Genomic DNA, 24900 nt, shown 5'->3' on the forward strand with positions numbered 1-24900 from the left:
TTTTCGTTACTAGAAATGGGTAATGTAGAAGATAAATATATAAAACTTAAATAATTTTGCAATCTTGCCACATTGTTTTTCAATAACATAAAAAGAATGAAATGATAAGGTTATGTGCTTCTTTTATTAACAAGGTTTCTGTATTATGAAGAACATCTTTGAGAAACACTCGCTTGCTGTAAAATGGTTTGAAACGCTTTTGTGTTTGATAGAGGCACCGTCATCAAGCCAGTGTTGATAATTCAGATCTCTATGCGGTTGCAGGAGCCTCCAGTCTTACATAGTCATATAGAACTCCACAGAGTGCATCACCACCCCTGGCTTGTGTAAGAAATATCGAGTTATCTCCCTTAACCAGCAACGATGACGAAATATCGCCGCTGAAAAGCCGGTAGAGTCCATGAATTCCGTGTCGACAAACTGTGTTATCTGTACCCAAGTCCAAAACTTGAAACACCAGGTGCTCTATATCCATATCATTAACATGGGCCTGCAGCTCAGAAGTAAGGGTAAACTTGTCGAAATTAGTAAACTTAATGACATGTTGTTTATGCATTTCTAATTATTGGGAATTCTAGCAATTACTAACTACTTAAGAAAAGTTCATGAACAAACACAAATACAATTTGTTGAAAGAAATGCTTTGGTTTTCCAAATCAGGTGAGAAGTTTTCATTTTTATGGCTTTTGAAACAGTTCAGTAGTTTCCTTTTTCATGAACTTTTGCCATCCATACTTTCAGGTCCGAGCGGGTTGCTGAAGCAATTGCCAGTCTCAGCTTGTGTGTGCCAGTAGTTACAGAGTTGAGGTTGAACTTGATTGTCCATGTTGTTGGAAGGTATTTATTATCTGCCCCCCTCCTGCAAAAGTCAAATTATTTATATCAAGCACATACTTTATTTCATACAAGTAAATTTGAATGAAAGCATTTTGGTCTGTGAAGATTTAGGCTGCTTTTATTGAATGATGGCAACGTTTCTGGTTTTGTATTGCAAATAATAAGATGAGCGCATTACCAATGTATGCATTACTCATGGCGTAAAGGAAAGAAGGAAAGACCTGTCTACATGAGCAAAGAACCAGTCATTTTTTGGATTACTGCTGCCTATTGTGAAGGTCTGGTCAAATTGAGGGTGTACATCAGTGTATCTGTCCCACAAGCCATATTGTCTAAACCTGTAATGTGAAGTGAACATCAAACAAAAAATAAGAGTTCAATTTAGTTTCATTTTTAGGGAAGGGATGAGTTTGCTTACTTTTCAGGGCTGTTAAGGAACAGCTTGTTGACATACATTGGGTTCACATCAGGAACATAGTAACCTATGGCTGTTCGATCAGGGAAGCCAATCTCCCAGAGAGTTGGACCATCTCTCGGGGGAACATAGGTCAGATTTCCAAGTTGTGTTTGTGATCCTGAGGAATTTTGGAAAACCAATGAAATATGACATTACATGATGAGTACTAGTGAAACATAAGTCAATATGTTTAGCTAACCGTATCGCATGATTTGACATTAAACTGGAATCCTATAAGAATGGAAGATAGCATCCTCATCCACAGAAATTTCTGCTGTAGAAAGTACCTGCGGAGATGGTGATATGTTCTTTGCCAAGGTAATCACCCAGGAAACCAGGGATCCAGCCATGAAGTCCATATACTCCAGGGATAACATTCTTGATGGTGAAGTTTCCGGTGTAATCTGTTTCTACCCAAAACTGGTAGTCCTGCATAGAATTGAAATCTCAAATGTCAAATTAAGAAGGTTACTTGTGCCTCAAGCTCTGTTAGGAAGTCTTAAGATTGGTTGTGCCAAGAACAAAAGTGGAAGATCAACATATGCATGTTTTGCAGGGTAAGAATGGTTAGTAATTACCTTGCTTTCTATTTGCCAGGATCCTTCAGTTGTTGCAACTGATAGGCCAACATATGCATATTTAGCAGGAATGAGAGAACCAGAAACATACCTGGAGCCATGTACAAAATAAACATAAACAATAATACCAGTTACCATAGAATCAGTGGTGCCATGGAAGGCTTTGGTTAAACAGAAATCCCCATTTGTTGGTACTAACCTGTCCTGGACAAATAATCTTCCTGAAACTGAACCACGCTCTTTAGCAGCAACATAGTAGGGTGATGAGACAAAATCATAAGGCCACGCTGTCTCTTCAAATAACCTCTAGGATGAGCCAAGTACAAAATTTACCAGTAAGTCTGCATTTAAGGTTTTCAACAAACACAAAAGAGGAGGTCTAGTTTTACTGACGTTAAACATGGTTTGCTGGAAATGAATTAGTACCTGTTTTTTCGCATCTATCCATAAATTGTGTGCCTTTGATACATCTGGGGTTGAGTTAAGGTATACAAAGAAGGGGCCAAACACTTTAGTCCAAGTCTCTCCCACTTCAAAATGAGCTAATATATCTTCCCCAATATAATGGGTTCCATGAAGCATCTGTTGCACCAGATAGAATTGCTTACATCATCCAGGTGAGTTTCTAAGATTTTGTGAATATATATAGATAGTTTTAGAGTGATAGACTTTTACAGCAAGGCAGGTTGGACCAGTGTGGACTGTGAGATTTTGCTTGGTAGGGCCTCCATTGCGAAACTCCTGGCTGGGAAAGATGACCCAAAATCCTATAATGGGGCCAGAACTTATCCATCCATGGACTCCACCATCTTTGTTGTCCATTGAATACTGATACTTATCGTCAACCTGCATCCAGCCTCGTAGAAATAGCAGAGTTTGGAATTTTGTCGAAATTCAATGTGGCATACATGCATTGTGCAGAAACACGCAAGAAAAGATTTCAGGTACACACCTCCCCTTTGAGATCGGGATTGATGGGATTTACTAGCAAAACTGATTCAGGTACAATTAGTTGTTTGCCTCTGCCTGGAAGCAGATCCTCAGGCATTGGCATTATCCTTTGTTTTTCATCTGTTATTGCCATGTAGTGGAACCTAACACAAGTTCAATCAATGTAAAAACATTGACAAGAACCAATTCACTTGGAAACTCAAAATAGGAAATAGAATGATTTTACTTCTCTCTTCGCAACTTATACACCATCCTTGTCTGAGCAAGATCAAAAGCAGGACATCCAGAAGGGCGCTCATATATTGCATAACTGTAGAAGCCTGAAACACCAGTCCTTATTATGTACCTGAAAAGTAATCATTTCATCATGAAAACCGTAACAAATTAAACTTTGACAATATCATAAAAGTGACAACAACAAGACTTATGTAAATAAAGTACAACCTTATATCTACACTTAGCGGCAATTTGACACCTTGAGCTGATGATGGATTATAGGTGTTCTTGAATGAAACCTCTAACCTGTCATTGCTCTCATGGACAACGCTATATTCAGCTCCTTTCAATCTGAAATGTGCATAATCCAGTGTAATCAATGTGTAGTTAGACTGTTTGACTTTTTCATATATATATATATATATATATATAGGGTAAAAGGCAAGTACAAATCGAAATTGTCGAAGATACTTCATCTCAGAGGAAAGAAAAAGCATACAAAGTGTATATGTCTTGACCTCCTGGTAAACTCCAGTTGATATCCCAATATCTGCAAATGAACACAGATGACTGTTTCAAATGAAAAAAGCCATGTTGTTATCTTATGATTATGTATAAAATCTTGCCAAATTACCAACACTCCTGTTAATTCTCACAGTTCAATTGGTCAGAACCATCTTTATTAAATTGGAGCATCATGAGAATACTGAGAATCAGATATGCATGAAAGTTTTTACCCTCTGCTAGATTCATTTGACTTGACATCTAAAAGGTTGTCCATTCCTCCATAACTGATGCCAGTTAAGTACCCTTGAGGCCTCAAAATTGTAAGCTTTACCAACCCATTGTCCAGTATAACCTAAGCAAAATACCCAAATTCACACACACACACACACACACACAAAAACAAAAAAAAAACAGAAAATGATGATAGAGTAATATGCATAGCATAGCAGCATGGGAATTTGATCAACTTACATAGGGACCTTGGTTCCTCAGTTTCAGTTTCTTCTTTGCCATAGCAGAAACAGACTAATTTCTTCACCTTTCCTCTTAATCTTTATAGAATAGTAAGATTATATATTGCAGAAAATGATGGCAAGTGCCATATTATGAGCTATTAAAGCTAATTTGATTGATCCACAGCCAGTCGTTGGTTACTATGGGATTTAATGTATATATTATATAATAAGAATCGAATCAAAGTCTTTGAAACAAGAACAGCCTTCTCTAGATTATGTCACCAATGTGTCTACATAGTTGAAGCATAACCTAGGACTGTGACAATGTCCATAAATGGAAAGAAAAAACAAACAAATGCAGCGAGGGTAGTTTTTGAACATGCATTAATCTGCACAACTTCTTCAGACAAATGCTTGTGCTATCTCAAAAATGTAACTGATGCTGCACTTGTGGCAAAATTTTAATGAAATTATTATTATGTTGAATCATTTGGTCTTCTTAAAATTTGATTTGTCTGATGCTGCTGAATCATCAAACCAGAGATTTTTAATTTCTCTCTCGTCTGCAAATGGGAATTTAATATCTTATATGTGACGACTCACTCCTTGAAAAGTAGAGTAACACTGTAAAATAATCTGACAATCTGAGTGAAATAATATATCTTTAACTCTTTTTTTTTGTCTTTAGGCTGCAGGTACAGAACTATGTTATAAAATAAAATACAACTGCACGTGACATGGGGTAAGTTGGTAAAAGTAACTGGCCAATTCCATTTTGTTACCACATGTTCCCTTGCACACCAGAAGTTACTGGTCAATCAGAAACCGTCGACAAAAGTTGGGCCTCACACCTTCATTTTGGGCCCACCTAAAATTCAACGGTTCATGATTGGACTATGAACATTCACATGCACCACTTCATTTGGACGCACTGGACTTGAAATCACTGATGACAGCTCACAAGAGCCATCATCTACTGTTCTCTTACTCGCATACAAAAATGAGCTTATGAGTTAAGTTCTGCTCACAAAAGCACCACATTGATAGAAAGAGATAAATGGAGAAAGATTCATAGTTAGATTTGGTGAGAGAGAGATCCATTTGGTTACCTCACCAAGTCTACTTTGAACTCTCTCTCTCTCTCTAGATCTAAATAAGAAACATTTTTAACTTGTTTTAGTTTGCTACAACAGAAAATGAGAGAATGCAAGCTTCTTTCTTTTGCCATTGTTTTGGTTCTGTTTCTTGTTAATGGCGTTAATGGTGAAGACCCATATAGGTTCTTCACTTGGAAAATCACTTATGGTGACATTTATCCTCTTGGTGTTAAGCAACAGGTACTTTTGGCTTTTTTACTTCCATTTTTACTTCATTGCAGCTTTCAAAACTGTTCTTTACTAGTTGAGACAGGAAGCCATTATCTTTCAAGCATTTGTGCTGGTCTTGGGAGCAAGTGAAGTTCCCTTTTTTTTTTTTTTTTTTTTCTTTCTGAATAAAAACAACATCTGTGGAGTTTCTGATTTGTGGGTTGAATTTGAATAACTGTTGCAGGGGATCTTGATCAATGGGCAATTTCCAGGGCCTCAGATCGATGCTGTGACAAACGATAACTTGGTCATCAGCGTGTTCAACTACCTACGTGAACCATTCCTCATTTCTTGGTAAAATACTCTGTTTCTGTCTTCCAGTTTTTATTGTCTTTTTTTTTATATATAGAAAATTGTGTTTGTTTTCTGAGAAAATGAAAGAAAGTAATTCTGTTCTGAATCTGGGGTAAAGCATATAATTCCAAAATGCTATTCTTTTTTTTGTTTCCCTCCGTATTCTCAGCTACTAAACAGAGTAACGATACAATGTTTTGTGTCGAAACTTAGAAAGTTTTGGCCTTATTATCAGCCTCTACCAGATCTATGGCTGCAAAACTTGATTTTCATATAGAATAATCTTCCCCTTAATTGTTTCCTAATGACTAATATCTCCTTACATACATGCTAAGTAAGAATAACTCATGCGTCTACTAAGCATGTGAATGAAGTTGGCCGTAGTTTAGTAAAGTTGGCCGTAGTTTAGGAGAATATGCTGCATATCCTTGATATTGATTATAAAGGGAGTTTTTGTTCATAAAAAGAAAACTCTTACAAAGTAATTAAGCAACTTTTACCCTTTAAGTCGCTTTTTGTCGGTTTGGGTTTGTTAAGTCATGGTACGGACATTCATTTGAGGATATGACTTTGTTCGGAATGTTGTTTTAATGTTAAAATCTCAGTTATCAAATTAAATCACCTCTTAAATGCAATCTATCGCCTTTATCGCAAAAAACCTATTGCATGTTTGGCCATACCACACCACACTGCATGATAATAAAAAATTATGTATGTGCAACTGGGACTGGCCTCGTATTGTGAAATCTGATCCTTCACATGCTGCATCTCTTCCTGTCCACAGACAGGACCACACCACAACTACATCATATTCTATAAATAAACAAGTGTTACGCAGACCTAGATAGTGAGCCCATATGCGTTATATCCCTGTCCGGTTTATAACTAGATCAAACTTGAGTAATTACTTGAACCAAATCCAGACATATTTGTCAGTGAAAATGGGCACAAATCAAGTAAAATATCTCTTGATTTACCATTTTCGCAGAATTGCCGTCTGCACGCATGTCAGCTGTTAAATGTGGAAAACACTGGCATTCGAAGAGTGCATTTACTGTTTAGCCCCACAAGCCAAAGTAGATCTAACTTCACGTGCAGTCAGATCCTTAATTTATGACAAGCAAAACCAGCATTCAATCAAGTCTAACTTGGTGTAGTAGAGAGGTGGAGGGGGCTTCCACATTCAATGTGTTAGAAGGAGACTATTAGTTGAAACTACTAGTTTGTTGATTTTTGATCTGCCACATTGTAAATAATTTTCTGGTGGCTTCCTTTATGCATCCAACTTGAGTTTGATGATACAAAATTTTGGAGGGCAAAACCTTTTTGAAAGAATAAATAGTAAAATCTGTCTTATGTTTATGATCAAGTGATGCATTAAGTTGCAACCTTTTAAGTGACACTACTGAGTTTCAATCTGACTGTTTCTTCTGTAGGGATGGTATACAGCAGAGAAGGAACTCATGGCAGGATGGAGTTTATGGCACAAACTGTCCAATCCTACCAGGGAAGAACTTCACTTACAATATCCAAGTCAAGGATCAGATTGGTAGCTTTTTCTACTTCCCGTCCTTTTTGTTCCACAAAGCAGCTGGAGGGTTTGGCGGCATCAGAATCTGGAGCCGTCCTAAGATTCCGGTTCCTTTCCCTAATCCTGCTGGAGACTTCACTGTATTAGCTGGTGACTGGTATAAGACTAATCATTATGTAAGCAACTAAGCATTCTATTTTGTCACATAACATGTTTATATTTTGGTTTTATTAATACTAAAACTTTGTTCCTCGTCATATATATATATATATATATATATATATATATAATGTTCTCTTTTGGGAAATTTAGATACTGAGACGAAGCTACTTGGAGTTTGGTCGCAATCTTCCCTCCCCTGATGGGCTTCTCATCAATGGTCGTGGCTGGAATGGATACACATTTACTGTTGATCAAGGTATTCTAAAATGAACATCCCTTCTTCTTTGTATCCCTTCAACAAACAGAGCTCTTTATCTTTGAATTTATCAGATACCATTTGGGTAACTGTTTGTTTGCATGTGCTTATAAACTAAAGGCATAATTGGCACCTCATTGTTTCAATAATTTGTGTGCAGGGAGGACATATAGGTTCAGGATATCAAATGTGGGGCTTACAACATCCATTAACTTCAGAATTCAGGGACACAAGTTGAAACTGGTTGAGGTAGAAGGGTCTCATACACTCCAGAACATCTATGACTCCCTTGACATCCATCTTGGACAGTCCTATTCTGTCCTGGTCACAGCTGATCAGCCTGTCCAGGACTACTACGTCGTTGTCTCTTCGCGCTTCACCCCTCGGGTACTCACCACAACAGCCGTTCTTCACTACAGCAATTCGCGCAAGGGAGTTTCAGGTCCTCTCCCTTGGGGTCCTAGCACACAGGTTGCTTGGTCCCTCAGCCAGGCAAGATCTATCCGGTACTTCAAATTCTCTGCTACATTATATCAACATAACACATAAATATGTCTTTACACATACAATGCTTTTTAGAATCTGGTTGAAATCCAAGTTTGATAATTTTGTTGGTGTTTGAACCAGCTGGAACTTGACAGCAAGTGGACCAAGGCCTAATCCCCAAGGCTCCTACCACTACGGATTGATCAAGCCAGCCCGGACAATCATGCTTGCAAACTCTGCTCCTTATATCAATGGGAAGCAGAGGTTTGCTGTCAATAGTGTCTCATATGTTCAACCAGACACTCCTTTAAAAGTTGCTGACTACTTCAAGATTCCGGGGGTTTTCAGCGTAGGAAGCATCCCTACCAACCCCACAGGGGGAAGCGGCTACCTCCAGACCTCCGTCATGCACGCGAATTTCCGAGAGTACGTCGAGATTGTGTTCCAGAATTGGGAAGACACCGTGCAGTCATGGCACATTGATGGCTATTCATTCTTTGTAATGGGGTAAGATCATGCGTATAGTTCTAAAACCAGGCGTTAAAATTATTTCTTGGTCTTTATATGCTTGAGTGATTTTGACATTAATTGGTGGGATAAAATCTGCAGGATGGATGGAGGACAGTGGACACCAGCAAGTAGAGTACGTTACAATTTGAGAGACACAGTTGCACGTAGCACAACTCAGGTGTTGTGATTTTTGTAAGAAAATACTAATTGGTTGGATTGTTTTTATTTATTATTAAATGTTTGATTTTGGGATTTGTTTGGGTGCGCGCAGGTGTATCCGAGGTCATGGACTGCAATATACGTGGCACTGGACAATGTGGGAATGTGGAACGTGAGGTCTGAGAACTGGGCCAGGCAGTATTTGGGCCAGCAGTTCTATCTGAGAGTCTACTCTCCTGCAAATTCATGGAGAGATGAATACCCAATTCCAAGAAATGCTCTGCTTTGTGGCAGGGCAAGAGGCCGTCGCACTAGGCCTCTCTGAAATCTCATACCATTCAACTATTAGATTCTATTCTATATATGCTTCAGTTGGGTCAATTTTTGTCACGAGAGGGTGACACAGTTTTATCCTAAGTTTAGGAGCATCCTTGTAATTGTAACAATTCGTTATATTGGGAGTTCCTCTTGAGCTTCTAGATTTTTTTTCTTCCAATATTGTTATTGCTAGATGGGTTATCCGCTTCGATAACTCCGACAGAGTAATCGAGTTTATCATCCTAAATTGAGTTGATTTAATAAAGGTAAACGATAATAGCAGTTATCCATATACTCGAAATTGTGTTTTCGATTTCTCTCCTTCATTATTACTTGTATTAAAACAAATGAAAAGGTAACCGAAGACCGGCATAGACTGTAAAGAAACGGATGCCAGCAAGCAAGGCAGCATTGTTATGCTTTGTGCTTCCTGGGTGTATGACAAGTTTGGGTTGCTACTTTCTCATTCATTCCATTCCACCATCATTATTCGCTTTGCTTACTTGAGCAACATTATAAAATACCACAAGTTTTGTTTACGACGTCACACTCCTATGCTTCTTCTGCCAATGCATGCCACACAGACTCAAGACTCAGAGACAGAGACAGAGACAGAGAGAGAAGAAAGAGAGAATATTCTTCCAATTCAAAACCGCCTCTCCGACTTTGGATCTGTTACTGAAACAGCATGGCCATGGACGCCACGTTCCGCTTATGTCATGAATTTGTTTTCAGCCATTTTGGCCTTGTCCACATGAATTAAATTAAATCAATTAATTACGAAACTTCCATCCAAATTCCCATCCCACCAATATGAATGACGTTTTCATCCCCGACGTGTCTCTCAGCCTGCAATGCCCGACATGCACACACCTCCCTCCTCGTGCTCATCCATTGCTTGTATACATCAGAATTTGGAGAAATTATAGAGTGATACGGATATAACTTCCCGTATGAACTGGGTTTGTTTCTTGCTTGCGTTTCAGAATTGTGATGAGAGACGCGACTTTGAGTCATCCATTAGTTAATTAAATTGTATATGCGACTTATGAGGGAGGAGTGAAAAGTCTTTTCGGCCGGAATTAGGGAATGAGCTTGACCGGTGGTGAGAAGAGTGAGAGTGAGGAGTGATCGAGGGGAGCAGGTTTGAAAATATATATTTATTTGATTGGGTAGCAATGTAACTTGCAACTTGCAAGTTGCTTATTTTGGTATGTTTCCTTTAGGACATGCAACTTGCTCAGCTCATCATATAACGTACGTTTGCCTTTCCTTTGTTTTCTTGTCAAACCTATTTATTTATCTTGTTATAACGTACGTTTGCTTTGCTGCTGATTCCCATACTATTTCACATCTATTGACCCCCAACAAATATTTTTTTTAAATATTTATATTATATTAATTAATCATTTTACATTGACTTGACCTCACTCTACTTTTTAATAATTCCTGTTTAATCTTTTTAATTCAACATCTCTCTTTTTCTTTTCTTTTTTTCACCCAATATAGCAGTAATAAAAATCTATACTAATATAAATATATATGGCTTGGGTTGGGTTTATCACTTTTCACCCTTCATTTTCATCAATCATGAAGGCATTTTTTAACATAAAACCACACAACCTCTGCGCAGGACTTAAATTCTGTGGGGGTGGGGTGGGGTGTGTCCCAAAGTTTTTTCTTTTTCCCAATTGAAACTCCAAGGACTAAAAATTAAGTATCCCTTTGAGCCTGAGAAAAAAAAAGCTGCCGCTAAAGGACACAATTCTCACCAACTGGTCATCTCTGTATTTATTCTCTTTCAATTTGTTGAGCCGCTGCAGTGCAGAGGCCTCATCTGATATATATCATCACTCTCTCTCTCTCTCTCTCTCTCTCTCTCTCTCTCTCTCTCAAACAATTCAGGCAATGAAGAGCTCTCTCAAGGGGTCTCCATCTTCCTCTGTTGACAATGGCGATGATGACGATCATCAAGCTGGACAGAGGTTGGTATTGTACCATCATTTGCTAGCTGCCGCTGATCATCATCAGAGAAGCGGCCTGCAGAAAAAACCGTCGTCGTCATCCTCGTCAACTCCGGTAAGACCTTATGTTCGCTCCAAAATGCCTCGCCTTCGTTGGACACCTGATCTTCACCACTGTTTTGTGCATGCAGTCGAAAGGCTTGGCGGCGAACAAAGTAATTAAGCTCCATCTCTCTTAGTTAAATAATATATATATCATTCACATAATAATTAATATATGATTTATTGTTCTTAATTAAAATTACAGGAGCTACTCCAAAGATGGTTTTACAGATCATGAATGTGAAAGGCCTTACCATATCTCACGTTAAAAGCCATCTTCAGGTAATTAATCTGATGATTAATTAATTCAAATCCCCCCTTTTTTTTTTGCCTTCTGCGATTTTTTGCTTTTTAATTATTTTTATTTTTGTTCATTCTTTCTCACGTTGAGGTTTGTGACGGACAGATGTACAGGAGCATGAAGCATGAACAAGGCATACAAGGTACACATGTACAGAACATATTCTATTCATGAACTCATGCATGCCCCCTTTGACTAATTTGAAAGAAAACTTTTGGTCCATGCTTTTGTAATTTTTCATCTTTTGAAAGAAGCTAAGGATATTGTGTAATTCTTTATAAAGCTCTGGCTAATAATAATTGAATTGAACATAATATTTTGTTGCAGGAGCGGCTATGGCAGCAATGAAGAATGGTATGTTCCAGGCCTTGGAGCACCCAAACAGCTCAAACTTATTGAAACCAATCAATAGAAATCAACCTCGTTATTTCCAAAACAACGATGGGATGCAAAACATGTACAACTATGGACCCTGCCAAAGCAATCAAACTTGTTACATTGAACACCTTGATCTCAACACTACCAGCCCACTGCCAAAATGGTAATTCATTTCTGAATTAATTATAATTAATTCTTTTATCTCCCTCTATAATTTCCCTTAATTATACTTATTAATTTTTACAGGAAAGATGAGACGAAGCAAGCCATGTGGATTGAGAAAAAAGTGACGAGGGAGCAGAATCCAAATTCCTTCATCATATTCAAGGATCTACTCAAAAGATGCACTGATGCACAAGTACCACTCTCTCTCTCTCTCTCTCTCTCTCTCTCTCTCTCTCTCTCTCTCTCTCTCTCTCTCTATAGCTGCTATGTCTCTCTGGGCTCAAACAGCTATTTTATATATTTGTGCAAATATTCCATATATAATTATGTATGACTTTTCAGGAGAGCAATGATCAAGGAAAAGCTGTGTCGCTAGTGAGTGCAGGTTGCAAGAGCAATCATAAAGAATTTGAAGATTTATTATTATGTGAAGAAAGTGAAAGTAGCATGAGAGTAGATTCTAACAATGATGCAAGAATGTCTCTATCACTCAACTCGTCACCGAAAGCTTCTCATGAGCTGTTGAGGCTCAGCAAAGCTGCTGGAAATTCAGATATGAATGATGTCTCTCTTGAGCTTACTCTCAGTACTTAGACTATATATTCATGCACATAATCGATAGAGACAATGTGGAAACTTCAAAAAAGAGTGCCCTCTTTTTTATTTTGCAATATTCTCCTCCAATATCTAGTTATCTACATATGAACTACTTGCTACACGAATCTATAAAATTAAACTCATCCAATAACAATTAACAAATAAGGCTCTCCAAAGTACAAGCGACAAAAAAAATGTAAATAGCGTGACATATAAAATATTGTTATCAATTAACTCGTCACATAAATGTCATGTGATTTTTCATCTGACTTTCGAGCAACGTGTGTGTGATATCATATATATATGTAAGGAATATAGTTTCAATTTTCTCTTGTGATGAAAAATGTGTGTGACTTGACTTTAGGAAGTAGTTCTCTTCTCTCTCAACCAAGTCAGTTAGAGATGAGTTGACTTCATGGAAAAACAAAACAATTAAGGGAATGTTTATGTTTCGTGATAAAACTAAAAATATAGGTTACTCATGTACATGAAGTGGGATATATACATCTTCCCTAATTTCAACCTACCATCTTCTCTACTCTTGTTCTTTCATCTATATATTGGAGCGTTTGTCCCGAAGAGCAAAATGTCCCAAATCGAATATCACAAACCTTTGGCTTAAATATATTTTCTCACAGAAGAAGAAGAATATCTATTTATATATAGATTCCTGATGACTAGCTCTACTAAGGTTTTGGTGTTTGTGCTTGTTGGTGCACTTATATTCATCAGCGGCACTACATATGCCAGGATGGTTAATGAGGATGTGAGCAAAAAGGGTGGTGGTGCATTTAAGGAGGCAAAGACATATGCATTTTTCCATCACAAGTTTCCAGGTTATGGATATGGATTAGGTAAAGGCATAGGTTTTGGTGGTGACTTCGGAAGTGGAGTAGGCTTTGGTGGTAATGTTGGTGGGTTTGGGAGTCAAAGTGGGTCGGGTTCCAGTCCCGGTTCTAGTTCCGGTTCTGAATCTGGCACTGGCACTGGAGCTGGAGCTGGATCTGATGCCGGAGCAGGAGCTGCAGCCGGAGCTGGGGCTGGGTCTGCAGTTGAAGGGCAAGGAGCTGGTGGTGGATCGCGTTGAGTGTTCTATCTATGTATGCACTAATTTTTCCACCGGTTCTCAACTTGTGGCTGCAACCCATGTATTAATATATATATATAGTAGCTAGCTAGCTAGCTATATAGTTACTTTGTACTATCATGTGGTCGATGTACTACTGGACCTATGGAATAATTAAAAGCTACCCAATTTAAATTTTCTCTTCTGATTTATTCTCCCTCTTTATTCTTATTATTATTAGTGGCAATACTGATTTGATATTGATTCTTGAGTAGAAATGGATGGTGACACAGTAAGGAGTTTGTAGGTCAAATAGTTAAGGGTTATCGTCTCTACACCGGAAGTTCTGTATTCGAATTTCCGCTCTTCAATAACGCTTGTGTAAGAAATTGATGGGTAAATGGTTCATGGGACTCTATGAGCCCAACGTTGGATTGGAGTGGATACAAGAGGAGACTAATATTGCACCGGGCTTTTTTGGACTGAAATGTAGCCGTGGGCTAACCACAATCCAGGACCATGTTCAAAGATTCAAAATAAGATATTTTTATTATTATTATCAGATCTAATATTCAGAAAAATAAAATGAAAGAAAGAAAGAAAGAAACACCAACATATATTTGATATGTGCTTATTCTTTCATCCCAAACTTAAGCAAAAACATATCCCCATCTCAACTACTACTCTCCTGCCATTGGTGTCCATAATGTCCCTGCCCCGACCAACTTTGGTCGTTAAGCGATCACCTGTCCTCAGTTCCACAATATGAATACCTATGTACTCAATTCAAGGGCCAACAAAACAACTTCCTTAGTGGGTCCCGCTTTTACTACAGTTTCAGTCAACCTCGGACGAGATGAGCGGCATAGATACTGTCGTGTCTGACTCTGCCATCACAGCCGTTGATACATCAAATGCACAAGAAAAGGAATCTGGGTGTGACTGAGACTGTAAAAGACTGAAACTTTTTTCCCTAAAAAAATTATTTCTTTTATTTTTGGGTAAAGCTAAAAGATTTCTAGAGGAGTGAGAAATGAGAAGGCGATAGCATTTCATCAAAGAATAGAAGATTGGGGTGTTTTGTCAGGTAGTGGTATCACCACTCGCTAACGATGGGGTGTTGTTTTGGTTGTCTCGCACTCGATTAGGAAGGGAAAACCCTCCTCCACCCACTATTTACCACCAACCTCTTTTTCTTTTCTTAAAATTTTATTAACATATCTGTCTCTGTATCTCATACTTACACTCACATATATAAAAATCCCATCTTTTTTAAATCTGTTTTTCTGAGTTTGGAGATGCTCATTTGGGCTCTCAGATTTGCCTGTATTTGAAGAACAACAGATACCAGAGAAGACAACCCAAGTCTCAGTATGTGAGTTTTCTCGTTCTCTCTCGTATGTGCAATTGCATTTCATTGGGTTTGTTTTCCTGAGCATCTCTTTTTCTTTTTGTATTTTCGTTTTCCTATCCAGATTAAATGATGTAAGATTAGGAGATCTGTGTGGTTGGCTTGCTTACTCTTTGATGGTTCTGAATGATTGAGATCCACATGGTGATAATGTTCTGTTTTATTGGAATGCGTTAAAACATGATTGTTCTTATAATCGAATCTGATTGATTCAGTAGCATTTTTCAGTGGTCTAAAATTTGTTCATTTGACTCGGTGGATTCTCAAATGTATAGTTTAATAGGGGTATTTAGCAGTGGTTTGTAAAGGGACCTGCTTGATCATCTCAACTGTGTTTTTATACCATTGGATGACTTTAGAGTCTATATACCTGTATCTCATTTTGATGATAATGGTAGTGTCTCAATGCAACTCTATAAACCAGTCTGTATGAAGTGGGATGCAACATTTTTTATGGTTGATTATTGTTCTTGGAGAGATTTGAGGATGTAGCTTGAATGTTTAGTTCCCCATTTTGAAAAGCTCTTAGTGATAGGACAAGATATAGAAGTATATCATTTCTGTTGTTTGAGACCTATCTGTATTTTGTAACATAGACCTTAAAGTCACTATGATTATGTATATCAGATATTTCTGCTAAGATGAGAGGAGCGGGTTTGTGGCAACTTGGCCAGTCAATCACCCGACGCGTTGCTCAGGGTGATAAGAAGGCTGTAGCTCGCCGATACTTTGCCTCGGAAGCTGAGCTCAAAAGGACAGTTCTCTATGACTTCCATGTTGCTAATGGCGGAAAGATGGTGCCATTCGCTGGATGGGGCATGCCTATTCAGTATAAGGACTCAATCATGGACTCCACTCTAAACTGTAGGCAGAATGGTAGCCTGTTTGATGTCTCCCATATGTGTGGGCTGAGCCTAAAGGGGAAGGACTCCATTCCATTCCTTGAAAAGCTTGTCATTGCTGATGTTGCTGGACTTGCCCCTGGAACAGGGACCCTCACTGTCTTTACAAATGAGAAGGGAGGGTCAATTGATGACTCTGTGATTACCAAGGTTACTGACGACCACATATACCTGGTGGTGAATGCTGGATGTAGGGATAAAGATCTTGCTCACATTGAAGAGCATATGAAGGCATTCAAGGCTAAAGGGGGAGATGTCTCATGGCACATCCATGATGAGAGATCTCTTCTAGCTCTCCAGGTTAATCCTTTTCCTTTGATTCTTAATATCTTTATACTAAATCTAAATATTCTGTTGCCCATTTGCTAGAACTGATTGTTTGCTGCTTCTTTTCTCTTACATCAAAGACCAATTTCAAAGAAGTTTAAGTTAAGTACGGTAATTATAACTGTTGAACTCAATTGAAACTTACTTAGACTGATTTGGCCAATAATTCACCAGTTAAAACTGTTGCGCTTACTTTAGTGAAGCAGGCTGACAATTGGGAATGGTTTGATTTTGCTTAAATAGCTGATTAATATCTCTTTTGGTTTGATTTTGCTCCAATAGCTGATTAATATCTCGTATAGTAACATGTATAATGAGGAAATTAATTATTCTGTGCAGGGACCTCTTGCGGCTCCAACTCTCCAACACTTGACGAAAGAGGATTTGAGCAAGTTGTATTTTGGAGAGTTCCGAATTTTGGATATCAATGGGGCGCACTGCTTTCTCACAAGGACTGGGTATGTTCTTCCATATGCATTCATGTGATGTGAATGCAATTACTAAGAAAATGATTGAAGATGATGAGTGAAGCAATTTAACTCTGTTCTATGCTTTTCTTTGGTGATATCTGAACAAAGCATCCAGGCCTCAGACTGCTAACTTTCATATCTGTTTTTTTTTTTTGGTCAACAACTTTCATATCTGTTTAGTTTACAAATTTGTTATTATTTCCGTTTTCATCAACTTGGCATTTCTACTATTTTATTGGAATGAGCGATGAATGACATTTGATTGCGCTTTTCACTGAGCATTGTAGGTACACTGGTGAAGATGGATTTGAAATTTCAGTTCCTTCTGAACATGCAGTGGATCTTGCCAAAGCAATCTTGGAAAAATCTGAGGGGAAGGTGAGGCTGACAGGATTGGGTGCTCGTGATAGTCTCCGGCTAGAAGCTGGGTTGTGTTTGTATGGCAATGATATGGAGCAACACGTAACACCTGTGGAGGCTGGACTCACATGGGCTATAGGGAAGAGGAGAAGAGCAGAAGGTGGCTTTCTTGGTGCTCAGGTAATACTCAAACAACTTGAGGAAGGTCCTTCAATCCGGCGTGCTGGTTTCATCTCTTCAGGCCCACCTGCTAGAAGCCACAGCGAGATTCAAAATGAAAAAGGTGAAACCATTGGGGAAGTCACAAGTGGAGGATTTAGCCCCTGCCTGAAGAAAAATATAGCCATGGGGTACGTGAAATCTGGATCACACAAGGCTGGCACCAAAGTTAAGATTATTGTCCGAGGAAAGGCCTACGATGGAACGGTCACAAAAATGCCTTTCGTACCTACAAAATACTACAAGCCATCATAATCCTAGTGCGGTATTTCATCACTGGGATTTTCTAATGTTTCCCCTTTGATTTCTTGATAAAACTTGACTGTTTCTGTCAATGCTAATTTCCTTTCTCAACTTGCTCTGAATCTGGAATGGAATGGGATTTATCTTTTGTCTTGTGTTGTTTATGTTCCACCTCTTACCAACTTGGATGATCTTTACTGTTGATATTTACAGTTTCATAGCTTAAACCAACATGTGATTGACCATGTTATAATAATCGACCGACAGATCAGTCTGACGTAAATTACAACCTAAAAAAAGACTGAAGAACACATTTATTAGGGAGAATTAGATTGACCGCAATGTCCCCTTACCCCATTACGAGCGACTCCCAACTCGAGGGCCAAGTCCAACCATGCAATGGTAAGACATTGTCTCAGAGTCAACATTTCCGGTGAATCTAAGCCATCCAATCCAGACCAGTTTCTTGTTGTTTTGATGATGAAAATATTCGAAAATGCTATAAACAAGTTTATTTTGTTCAACTACTAAATTCACAACTCCCTCCTCTTAAACCAAGGACATAAATTATGTTTAAAAAGTCAATGACTCTCATAACACGGTTGTTTAAACACTTAACAAAGCTTAATTAGATAGATAAAAAAAACAAAAGACTAAATGTTTCTATGTGATGCATGACAGCAAATTGTCATGCATGACAGCAAATGATGCAGAAACACAAAAAATCAAACACATTCTTCTGCGAATATTGTAGTGTGAAAATTTTGTGTTAATATTAATTCTTCTATGTTACATGATTGTACAAAGAATCGATCGTTAAATTCTAAAAAGAACCAAAGAATCAGAGGAATTTTCCTATTTCTGTTTGTACAACATTTGATGAACTACTTAGAAAAGCTTGCAACCAAATTCATCTATGGATGTTCCCTCGAGACGAGATGAAGCTGATTTTGATGCAAGTTCTCTAAGCTGATCCGAGCTTCTTCCCAATTGCATAGCAACCTTCATTTCAAAAAACTCCCCATTTTCTCTTTTCTCCAAATCTTGTTCTTCAAGTGTGGCTTGAATTGTATCCTCCAATTTGTTGAAGAAGCCAGCGCAGTTCCTATACATCTCAAACACCATCCCAATTTGCCCACCATGCTGAAATGCATTAACTGCGCTAGCCAATGACCCTGCAGCCACTGCCACTATGGCACTAGCTGACCCATGGCCCACAAAAGCAGAGCCAATGGCTGCAACCCCAGTTAGCAAAGGGCCTGAGATTGCCAAAATCTTGTTGATCTTCAACACCAAGCTCCCCAGTCTCTCATAGTCTTCTATGTCTTTCGTCTTCACCACTTCAATAATTTCCCTCATTTCCTCTTCAAGTTCAGCACTCCACCCATTAATCTTTCCCATCTGGGAGTTGGGTTTGCTTGGCTTTTGAGATTGAATATTTTTAGGCCACCAAACAGCTGGCTCAAATTTTTTAGGGAACTTTTCAAGCATGGCTCCAAGCAAAGGAAGTGGGTAAGCTTTGTCAAGTGCCAAGACCTTCTCCATAGTGTCCTTCACATCTTCTTCAGTAGGATCATGAAGAGCAAGCATGGTTTGGATTTGGCTCTGGAGCTGCTTGAACAATCTTGTGGCATTGCGCTGTTCCTCAGCCAGCTGCGAAGGCTGGATCTTGTTCATCACAAGAAGCAATCCGGAGGCTGCAGTGAACAAAAGAGTGGAGGAGATGTTCAAGGCCAAAACGGACACTCCAGCACCGGCTGCAGTGCCTGCAATTCCAGCCATGAGTGAAGCTGAGAGAGTGATCATGTTGATGGAGTTGAGAAGAAGGGTGTTCCAGTTGTCGCGCTGCTCGCGAATGTTGTTGTGCATCTCAACTCTGTCTGCCACGGCTTCTAAGATTGCATAGAGCTGAGTTGTAGCAGCTGTAGGAGTTGCTGGAGTGGCAGAAGGGTTATTGTATGAATCATTATCAAGGATATGTTTTGGTTCCCTCAATTGAAGCCCCTCAAGAACTAGCTTTGTTGCTGTTTTTGGGACTGCGAAGCGGACTCTTGGGAGCTTGGGGACATGGATAGCAGCATTGATATTTGATCTCCTTGAAGAAGAACAGGATGAAGAAGAAAAAGAAGAAGAGAAAATGAGAGTTGAAGTTTGCAAGGAAGCCATTTAACTTGTTGGGTTTTCTTGGATCTCTTTGGTTGTGAAGTAATTAGAGTATTGAAATCAGAAAGGATCTGAGTTTTTCTCTTTGGTGCCTTTGTTGTTGTTGTTGTTGTTGTTGTAGGAGGAGGAGAGGAGTTTGAGATTAAATGGAAGGTCCAATTTGGTGTTATTTATAGTGGGGAAGCACAGCTGAAACTGAAAGAGAGGAAGAGGTCAGATTTGGAAAATATTGACTGGCTTGAACGGGCAAAGAAGACTCAGCCCATTGGCTGACCTGCAGCCTGACCCATTCCCTTATTTTTAATTTTCTCTGTTCAAGATTTGGTCCACTAAGGCTTCACTCTCTCTCTCTCTCTCATGCAAACATGTAATAGCGATACCCTACGTTTGCTTGCGTGGTACTTCACCTTGCCAACAATTTAATAAGCTGCTAGCAACTTGCAATTTTTGTGACCTCCTATTTGATTGAAGTGGTCTCTTCACTGGGTTTTTAAGATGGACCGAGTGTTTTTTTTTTTTTTTTTTTTTTCCAACTACTAGTTTTCAAACCTCAACATTATATTATAATTTTCTAAATGTTTGGTCTTTCTTTTTTGGTACACTGGTCTCATTCCGATCCTTGTCACTTGAATCAATAGTGGGGTTGCTTCTATTAGTGCTTTAAAATATGTTGAAAGGAGTTGCTCTTTAAAAAAATATATATCATTTTCAAGACTCAATTTGTAAGTATCATCTTATATCATTATAATGTCACAATTATTTCACAAAAATACAAGTCACCAAATACCATGTTAACATCTTTTCATTTTCAGAAATAAATGGAGTTGATGAGTAACCTAAAAAGCAGTAATGATTTTTTTTTTTTCTAGTCTTGTATATTACACTCAAATCACACATAATATAACAAAACAAAATGTAATAAAATAGTAAACCAAATTGTGTAAGGTAAAGCAGGTTTAGGCCATATGTGAGTTAGGCAAATTTGTTGGGGTGGTGAGCTCGTTCAATTGCAATCAAGTTTGAGTCCTCTTTTCTGTAAATTAGATTAATTTAGAATGATTTGATTGTTGCTTGTATTTTTTAAAAAAATTGAAAAAAAAAACATCTTTAGGCTTGGTTTGACGCCATGAGGGTTTGAGCGTTTCCAATTTTGATCGGATTAAATTGACTTTTCAATTTTCCAGCTGAAAATCTTCAAACCCGTATGTCAACTTTACATTCGGAATCCGTATGTCAACTTTACGTTTGGAACCCGTTCCTGAAAGGAAGAAAAGGTCTGCTTGCTTGTGATTGGTAAAACCGTAAAAGGAGAATATATGCGAAGTAGCCCAAAAGATACTCTCCCCTGATAATTGGGCATTCCTCTCCGGCACAGCCATGGAGGGACCCATACAATACAAACAAAATCTCTGCCTGACAGTCTTGAGCTACAGTTAAGTGCCTCATAGATATTTCACTCAAAACTATAAACCGAAAAGCGCAAACAGTTAGTTCCTCTCAAGAATTGGAAGACTGTGTAACAAGGAAAAGCATGGGGTCGATTGCAAAGAAGGGGTTGCAGCAGTACTTGCTTCAGCTTCAGCATCATCCTCTCAGAACTAAGGTCAAATCCCATGTCTCTGTTAATCTCACTTCTGTTGTTTCAGGCCAATTTTGTGATGGGGTTACCTTGATTTCCTCTGTTTTCCGTTTAAACTCCTGCTCGCTTAGTTGCCCAGAAAGTTTAGGGAAGAAAGCCAAAAGAAAGGATTTTCTTTATAGTGTTAGGTTGTTTTCTCATCTGGGTTTTCAAAGATATTGTCTTTTAAACTCAATTATGACTGGTACTTGTGCTAATTTAGTCTCTCTATCCTAGCCATCAAATGCTGTTAATTGGGAATATTTGGTGATACCTTCGTTTCTTTTTCGAACAGGCAATTACAGCTGGGGTTTTGTCAGCGATCAGTGACATAGTGTCTCAGAAGCTCACCGGCATCCAGAAACTTCAGTTAAGACGGCTGCTTCTCAAAGTGGTAAGGTCCCATTTTATTTTGGTTTCTTAGTTTTCCAATTACATAAAGGATTTGTATATTTGATTTCCGTGCGCTCGCAACTGTGTTTTTCTTTCTTCTATATAATTGAATGTTAAGCAGTTGAGCTAAATAAATGGAAAGATCCCAATTCCCTACTGTAGCTAAATGATGCTGTTTCTATTTGATCATTGCCACACACACACATTTCATTTGGCTAAACTCATAGCCATTGCTCAACCTTAATTAGAATAAGTTCTCAGCTAGATTTGGTCTGAAAGACCAACGTAACACACTTATGAACATGATTACACTGGATGGCATTTCAATCAGGTGGATGCCTAAAACATCACCCTGCATATCACACACACCCCTGACCTGGGTTTTTGGATTAAGGCATGCAGTTAAAGAAGATAATATCACTAACCCTGTTTACAAACTAATGTAGCAAACAGAAAATATCCCAGTAAAATGCAATATATACAGATTGGTTGTCAGGATAATGACTAAAACTCATTATGCAGTCATAATTACAATCATTATTGGGTGATATGTACGTTCTTGTTTTTCTGAGAAGATTCTGTAAGAAGTTTGGGTGGATCTTCAGGACTCTATTTGCTTGGCCCTAAAAGTATTAATGTGCTGAAGGAAAGAAGGTTTAATTTTTTTGCTATATATGCACACATGTCTATTGCTAATATGTCAATTCTGATGTGTACAAGTAATATTACATGTGTTGTCCGTTATAACCTTGCATTTCTGCATGCAGCTTTTTGGAGCTGTTTATCTTGGACCATTTGGGCATTTCCTGCATTTAATACTTGATAAGATTTTCAAGGGGAAGAAGGATTCAAAAACAGTAGCCAAGAAGGTAAGGCTACTCTATTTGCCTTCACACGCTCTGGTTTTTGGTTGAGAAATCCATGGTAAAAAGAAGTGACTTTCCCCCAGCTATTGATACCCCACATGGCTGCAGAAGTCCGAGTCATGGGTTCCTACACTTCATATTAATTATAGCCATCGTTATTTAAGTGCCATAACTTCTGATCTCTTCCTCTTCTTAAACCAAAAAGGTTGTGCTCATAAAGAAGATTTTATTGGTCGTTCTAAAATTTCTAATCAAATTATTTCAGGTGCTGGTGGAACAGTTGACATCTTCTCCTTGGAATAACTTGCTTTTCATGCTTTACTATGGCTTGGTTGTGGAGGGTAAGTATATAATATGTCAAAACTTGTGATCATCAATTTTTTATGTTTGAAATATTGGCATGTGAGAAATACAGTCGGAATGCAGTAGTTCCTCTCAGCCCTTAAATTTGATTAAGATCTAAGCGTTGAGATTATAATATTATTAGTCCAAAAAAAAGAAGAGATTATAATATTATTAGTCAAACAACTCTGAAATTTTCAAAGAAAGTCAGCCTAAAAGAGGCATGTTAGCATGTGGGACAGATATGAATGTAACAGCTTATGTGAACTTTGCTGCTTATTGTCTAAGAAAATATGTGAAACGCAGGAAGACCCTGGATGCATGTAAAGAATAAAATTAAGAAGGACTACCCGTCAGTGCAATACACATCGTGGACGGTATAATTCTGTCCCCATTGTGATTTTTTATGCTAACACCTTATCAGGAAACATAACACATTTTAAACTTTGACGGATGAAAATGCAGTTTTGGCCTGTTCTGGGTTGGATAAATCACCAGTATGTCCCTCTCCATCTCCGTGTTGTCTTCCACAGCTTGGTCGCTTTTGGCTGGTACAAGCTATAAGCTTAATGTCCTTTTTTCTCTATAATAATTAATATCCATGTTGTTTTTTGGTTCCTAATAATATTTCCCGATTCATTAACAAACTGGCTGGCCTTGTGCTTTTTTTCTTTTTTCAGGGGAATTTTCCTAAACTTACAAGCAAGATCTGTGGCATTACCAAAGGCTAAGTGAAGCGACGGAATTTTTTGGATTGGCCTCAAATAATTTGTGCTCCCTCCAAGTGACTTCTAGTCACAGATGGTCTTTCTTCAACAATTATGAAGTCTACATAAAGCTGATATAAGCCCTGGATCCCGTTTTCATGTATGCAGGATCTTGTGAACGGTATTCGAAATGACTAAATGTGTGATCTGTGCTTATTATTTTTTGGTAAGCAAGTATGAATTGACATGCTACATTGCATTATATATTGTTGCAATGAACTGCAACGCTTCCAAATCTAAGCTGTAAATTGCTTACCCTGTTGTTGGCGTTGGAGACCACACTTGCATTGCAATTTGTATGTGAATGCGACAGCTCAAATCCTCAAAGCACAAAGCAGGGCTCATATCATATAATAAACCACAAAGCTTGTGCTTATGTTGCAAATAAGCCATGAGGGACAGCGACTCATTCTCTAATAGAATTGGAACTTTGAATAATCTTATCCACCTTGTGTCATCTCTCCTTGAATTGATGGCTGAATATTACACTGACCGGACCCGAATACGTAATCAGATTCTGTCCCTGCTTTGCCCCAATGTTTTCTTTGCAAAACGAGTATCGGAGTATGGGATGTGTCTAAAATGAACTTTGGGATGACTTGCTAATTACACATTGTGTGCATCCCCAAGTCGATGCTTGTAATTCAAGGCTTGGAAAGATTACCATAACAAATTATAGTAAAGTAGGATGTTCAAAGATTAAACGCTAAGAAGGATTCTGAAATATAATTCAACTGGTTATGTAAGTTTGACTGATTCGGAGATAGTGTGGAATTGCCAATTGCCAATTGCAAATAAAGAAGAAGCCACCACTATGATGATGAAAAACACATCATCTTTGCACCAATAGAGAGCACATTAAGCACCCGTACATCACTTTACATGTATTTTAATTCATCCACCTGAGGCATTTGAATGAACCACAAGACCTTCACACCATAGGATGAGAGGGGAAATGCCACTAAGGCCTACTAGGCCATTGCTAAAATTGAGAAATCAATTAAAATGTAGACCAACAGTTTACGACAAATATTGGATTAGAATGAAGATTTCTTCGGATTCTTTGGAAATTAATTTTAAAAACCAAATATTCCATCTGCCTAAGAAATTGGTTTTGTTTATTAAAAAAACCACGTTCATAATATTTTATTTTATAAAAAAA

General features: G+C 38.2%; 6 protein-coding genes across 6 annotated transcripts; 4 read left to right on the forward strand and 2 right to left on the reverse strand.

The window, feature by feature from the left end:
• Positions 1-82: 82 nt before the first annotated feature.
• Positions 83-4088, reverse strand: LOC110763032 (uncharacterized). The gene is made up of 15 exons (XM_021965763.2): positions 4018-4088; positions 3777-3898; positions 3539-3589; positions 3268-3390; positions 3050-3169; positions 2825-2966; positions 2548-2718; positions 2299-2454; positions 2072-2178; positions 1873-1963; positions 1582-1723; positions 1256-1412; positions 1059-1175; positions 736-859; positions 83-490 (listed from the first exon to the last, which is right to left on the reverse strand). Exons 1-15 carry the CDS (start codon positions 4057-4059, stop codon positions 251-253), a joined length of 1905 nt encoding a protein of 634 aa, XP_021821455.2. The 5' UTR covers positions 4060-4088; the 3' UTR covers positions 83-250.
• An 889-nt stretch (positions 4089-4977) lies between these two features.
• On the forward strand, positions 4978-9376 carry LOC110763126 (L-ascorbate oxidase homolog). Its single transcript, XM_021965884.2, has 8 exons — positions 4978-5338; positions 5553-5662; positions 7099-7369; positions 7506-7611; positions 7772-8117; positions 8239-8604; positions 8707-8785; positions 8879-9376. The coding sequence occupies exons 1-8, from the start codon at positions 5198-5200 to the stop codon at positions 9089-9091; spliced, it is 1632 nt and encodes a 543-aa protein (XP_021821576.1). The 5' UTR covers positions 4978-5197; the 3' UTR covers positions 9092-9376.
• A 1551-nt stretch (positions 9377-10927) lies between these two features.
• On the forward strand, positions 10928-12665 carry LOC110763033 (transcription repressor KAN1-like). Its single transcript, XM_021965764.2, has 6 exons — positions 10928-11263; positions 11356-11432; positions 11557-11593; positions 11779-11992; positions 12076-12187; positions 12337-12665. Exons 1-6 carry the CDS (start codon positions 10993-10995, stop codon positions 12586-12588), a joined length of 963 nt encoding a protein of 320 aa, XP_021821456.1. The 5' UTR covers positions 10928-10992; the 3' UTR covers positions 12589-12665.
• Positions 12666-14693: 2028 nt separating this feature from the next.
• LOC110763069 (Glycine cleavage T-protein family) lies at positions 14694-17737 on the forward strand. Its single transcript, XM_021965813.2, has 4 exons — positions 14694-15032; positions 15696-16270; positions 16637-16755; positions 17055-17737. The coding sequence occupies exons 2-4, from the start codon at positions 15710-15712 to the stop codon at positions 17599-17601; spliced, it is 1227 nt and encodes a 408-aa protein (XP_021821505.1). The 5' UTR covers positions 14694-15032; positions 15696-15709; the 3' UTR covers positions 17602-17737.
• A 607-nt stretch (positions 17738-18344) lies between these two features.
• Positions 18345-19875, reverse strand: LOC110763110 (putative F-box protein At4g22030). The gene has a single exon (XM_021965866.2). It carries the CDS (start codon positions 19753-19755, stop codon positions 18478-18480), a length of 1278 nt encoding a protein of 425 aa, XP_021821558.2. The 5' UTR covers positions 19756-19875; the 3' UTR covers positions 18345-18477.
• A 1212-nt stretch (positions 19876-21087) lies between these two features.
• On the forward strand, positions 21088-23993 carry LOC110763031 (peroxisomal membrane protein PMP22). Its single transcript, XM_021965762.2, has 7 exons — positions 21088-21355; positions 21666-21764; positions 22531-22632; positions 22895-22970; positions 23278-23348; positions 23437-23522; positions 23652-23993. The coding sequence occupies exons 1-7, from the start codon at positions 21284-21286 to the stop codon at positions 23704-23706; spliced, it is 561 nt and encodes a 186-aa protein (XP_021821454.2). The 5' UTR covers positions 21088-21283; the 3' UTR covers positions 23707-23993.
• The last annotated feature ends 907 nt before the right edge of the window (positions 23994-24900 follow it).

This window comes from Prunus avium, chromosome 4, assembly GCF_965620075.1.
Source record: "Prunus avium chromosome 4, drPruAviu1.hap1.1, whole genome shotgun sequence".
Taxonomy (NCBI): Eukaryota; Viridiplantae; Streptophyta; class Magnoliopsida; order Rosales; family Rosaceae; genus Prunus; species Prunus avium.

Excerpts from the sequence above, each read along its gene's own strand:
- LOC110763032 (XM_021965763.2), bottom strand. The coding sequence starts at position 4,059 with ATGGCAAAGAAGAAACTGAAACTGAGGAACCAAGGTCCCTAT. Across the intron at positions 2,967-3,049 it reads TATAAGTTGCGAAGAGAGAA|GTTCCACTACATGGCAATAA; the intron begins GTAAAATCATTC and ends AACTTGTGTTAG. Across the intron at positions 2,455-2,547 it reads CTGGTCCAACCTGCCTTGCT|ATGCTTCATGGAACCCATTA; the intron begins GTAAAAGTCTAT and ends CTGGTGCAACAG.
- LOC110763126 (XM_021965884.2), top strand. The coding sequence starts at position 5,198 with ATGAGAGAATGCAAGCTTCTTTCTTTTGCCATTGTTTTGGTTCTGTTT. Across the intron at positions 5,663-7,098 it reads GAACCATTCCTCATTTCTTG|GGATGGTATACAGCAGAGAA; the intron begins GTAAAATACTCT and ends TTTCTTCTGTAG. Across the intron at positions 8,118-8,238 it reads AGCCAGGCAAGATCTATCCG|CTGGAACTTGACAGCAAGTG; the intron begins GTACTTCAAATT and ends TGTTTGAACCAG.
- LOC110763033 (XM_021965764.2), top strand. The coding sequence starts at position 10,993 with ATGAAGAGCTCTCTCAAGGGGTCTCCATCTTCCTCTGTTGACAATGGC. Across the intron at positions 11,264-11,355 it reads AAGGCTTGGCGGCGAACAAA|GAGCTACTCCAAAGATGGTT; the intron begins GTAATTAAGCTC and ends TTAAAATTACAG. Across the intron at positions 11,594-11,778 it reads GCATGAACAAGGCATACAAG|GAGCGGCTATGGCAGCAATG; the intron begins GTACACATGTAC and ends ATTTTGTTGCAG.
- LOC110763069 (XM_021965813.2), top strand. The coding sequence starts at position 15,710 with ATGAGAGGAGCGGGTTTGTGGCAACTTGGCCAGTCAATCACCCGACGC. Across the intron at positions 16,271-16,636 it reads GATCTCTTCTAGCTCTCCAG|GGACCTCTTGCGGCTCCAAC; the intron begins GTTAATCCTTTT and ends TATTCTGTGCAG. Across the intron at positions 16,756-17,054 it reads TGCTTTCTCACAAGGACTGG|GTACACTGGTGAAGATGGAT; the intron begins GTATGTTCTTCC and ends TGAGCATTGTAG.
- LOC110763110 (XM_021965866.2), bottom strand. The coding sequence starts at position 19,755 with ATGGCTTCCTTGCAAACTTCAACTCTCATTTTCTCTTCTTCTTTTTCT.
- LOC110763031 (XM_021965762.2), top strand. The coding sequence starts at position 21,284 with ATGGGGTCGATTGCAAAGAAGGGGTTGCAGCAGTACTTGCTTCAGCTT. Across the intron at positions 21,356-21,665 it reads ATCATCCTCTCAGAACTAAG|GCAATTACAGCTGGGGTTTT; the intron begins GTCAAATCCCAT and ends TTTTTCGAACAG. Across the intron at positions 23,523-23,651 it reads AGCTTGGTCGCTTTTGGCTG|GGGAATTTTCCTAAACTTAC; the intron begins GTACAAGCTATA and ends TTCTTTTTTCAG.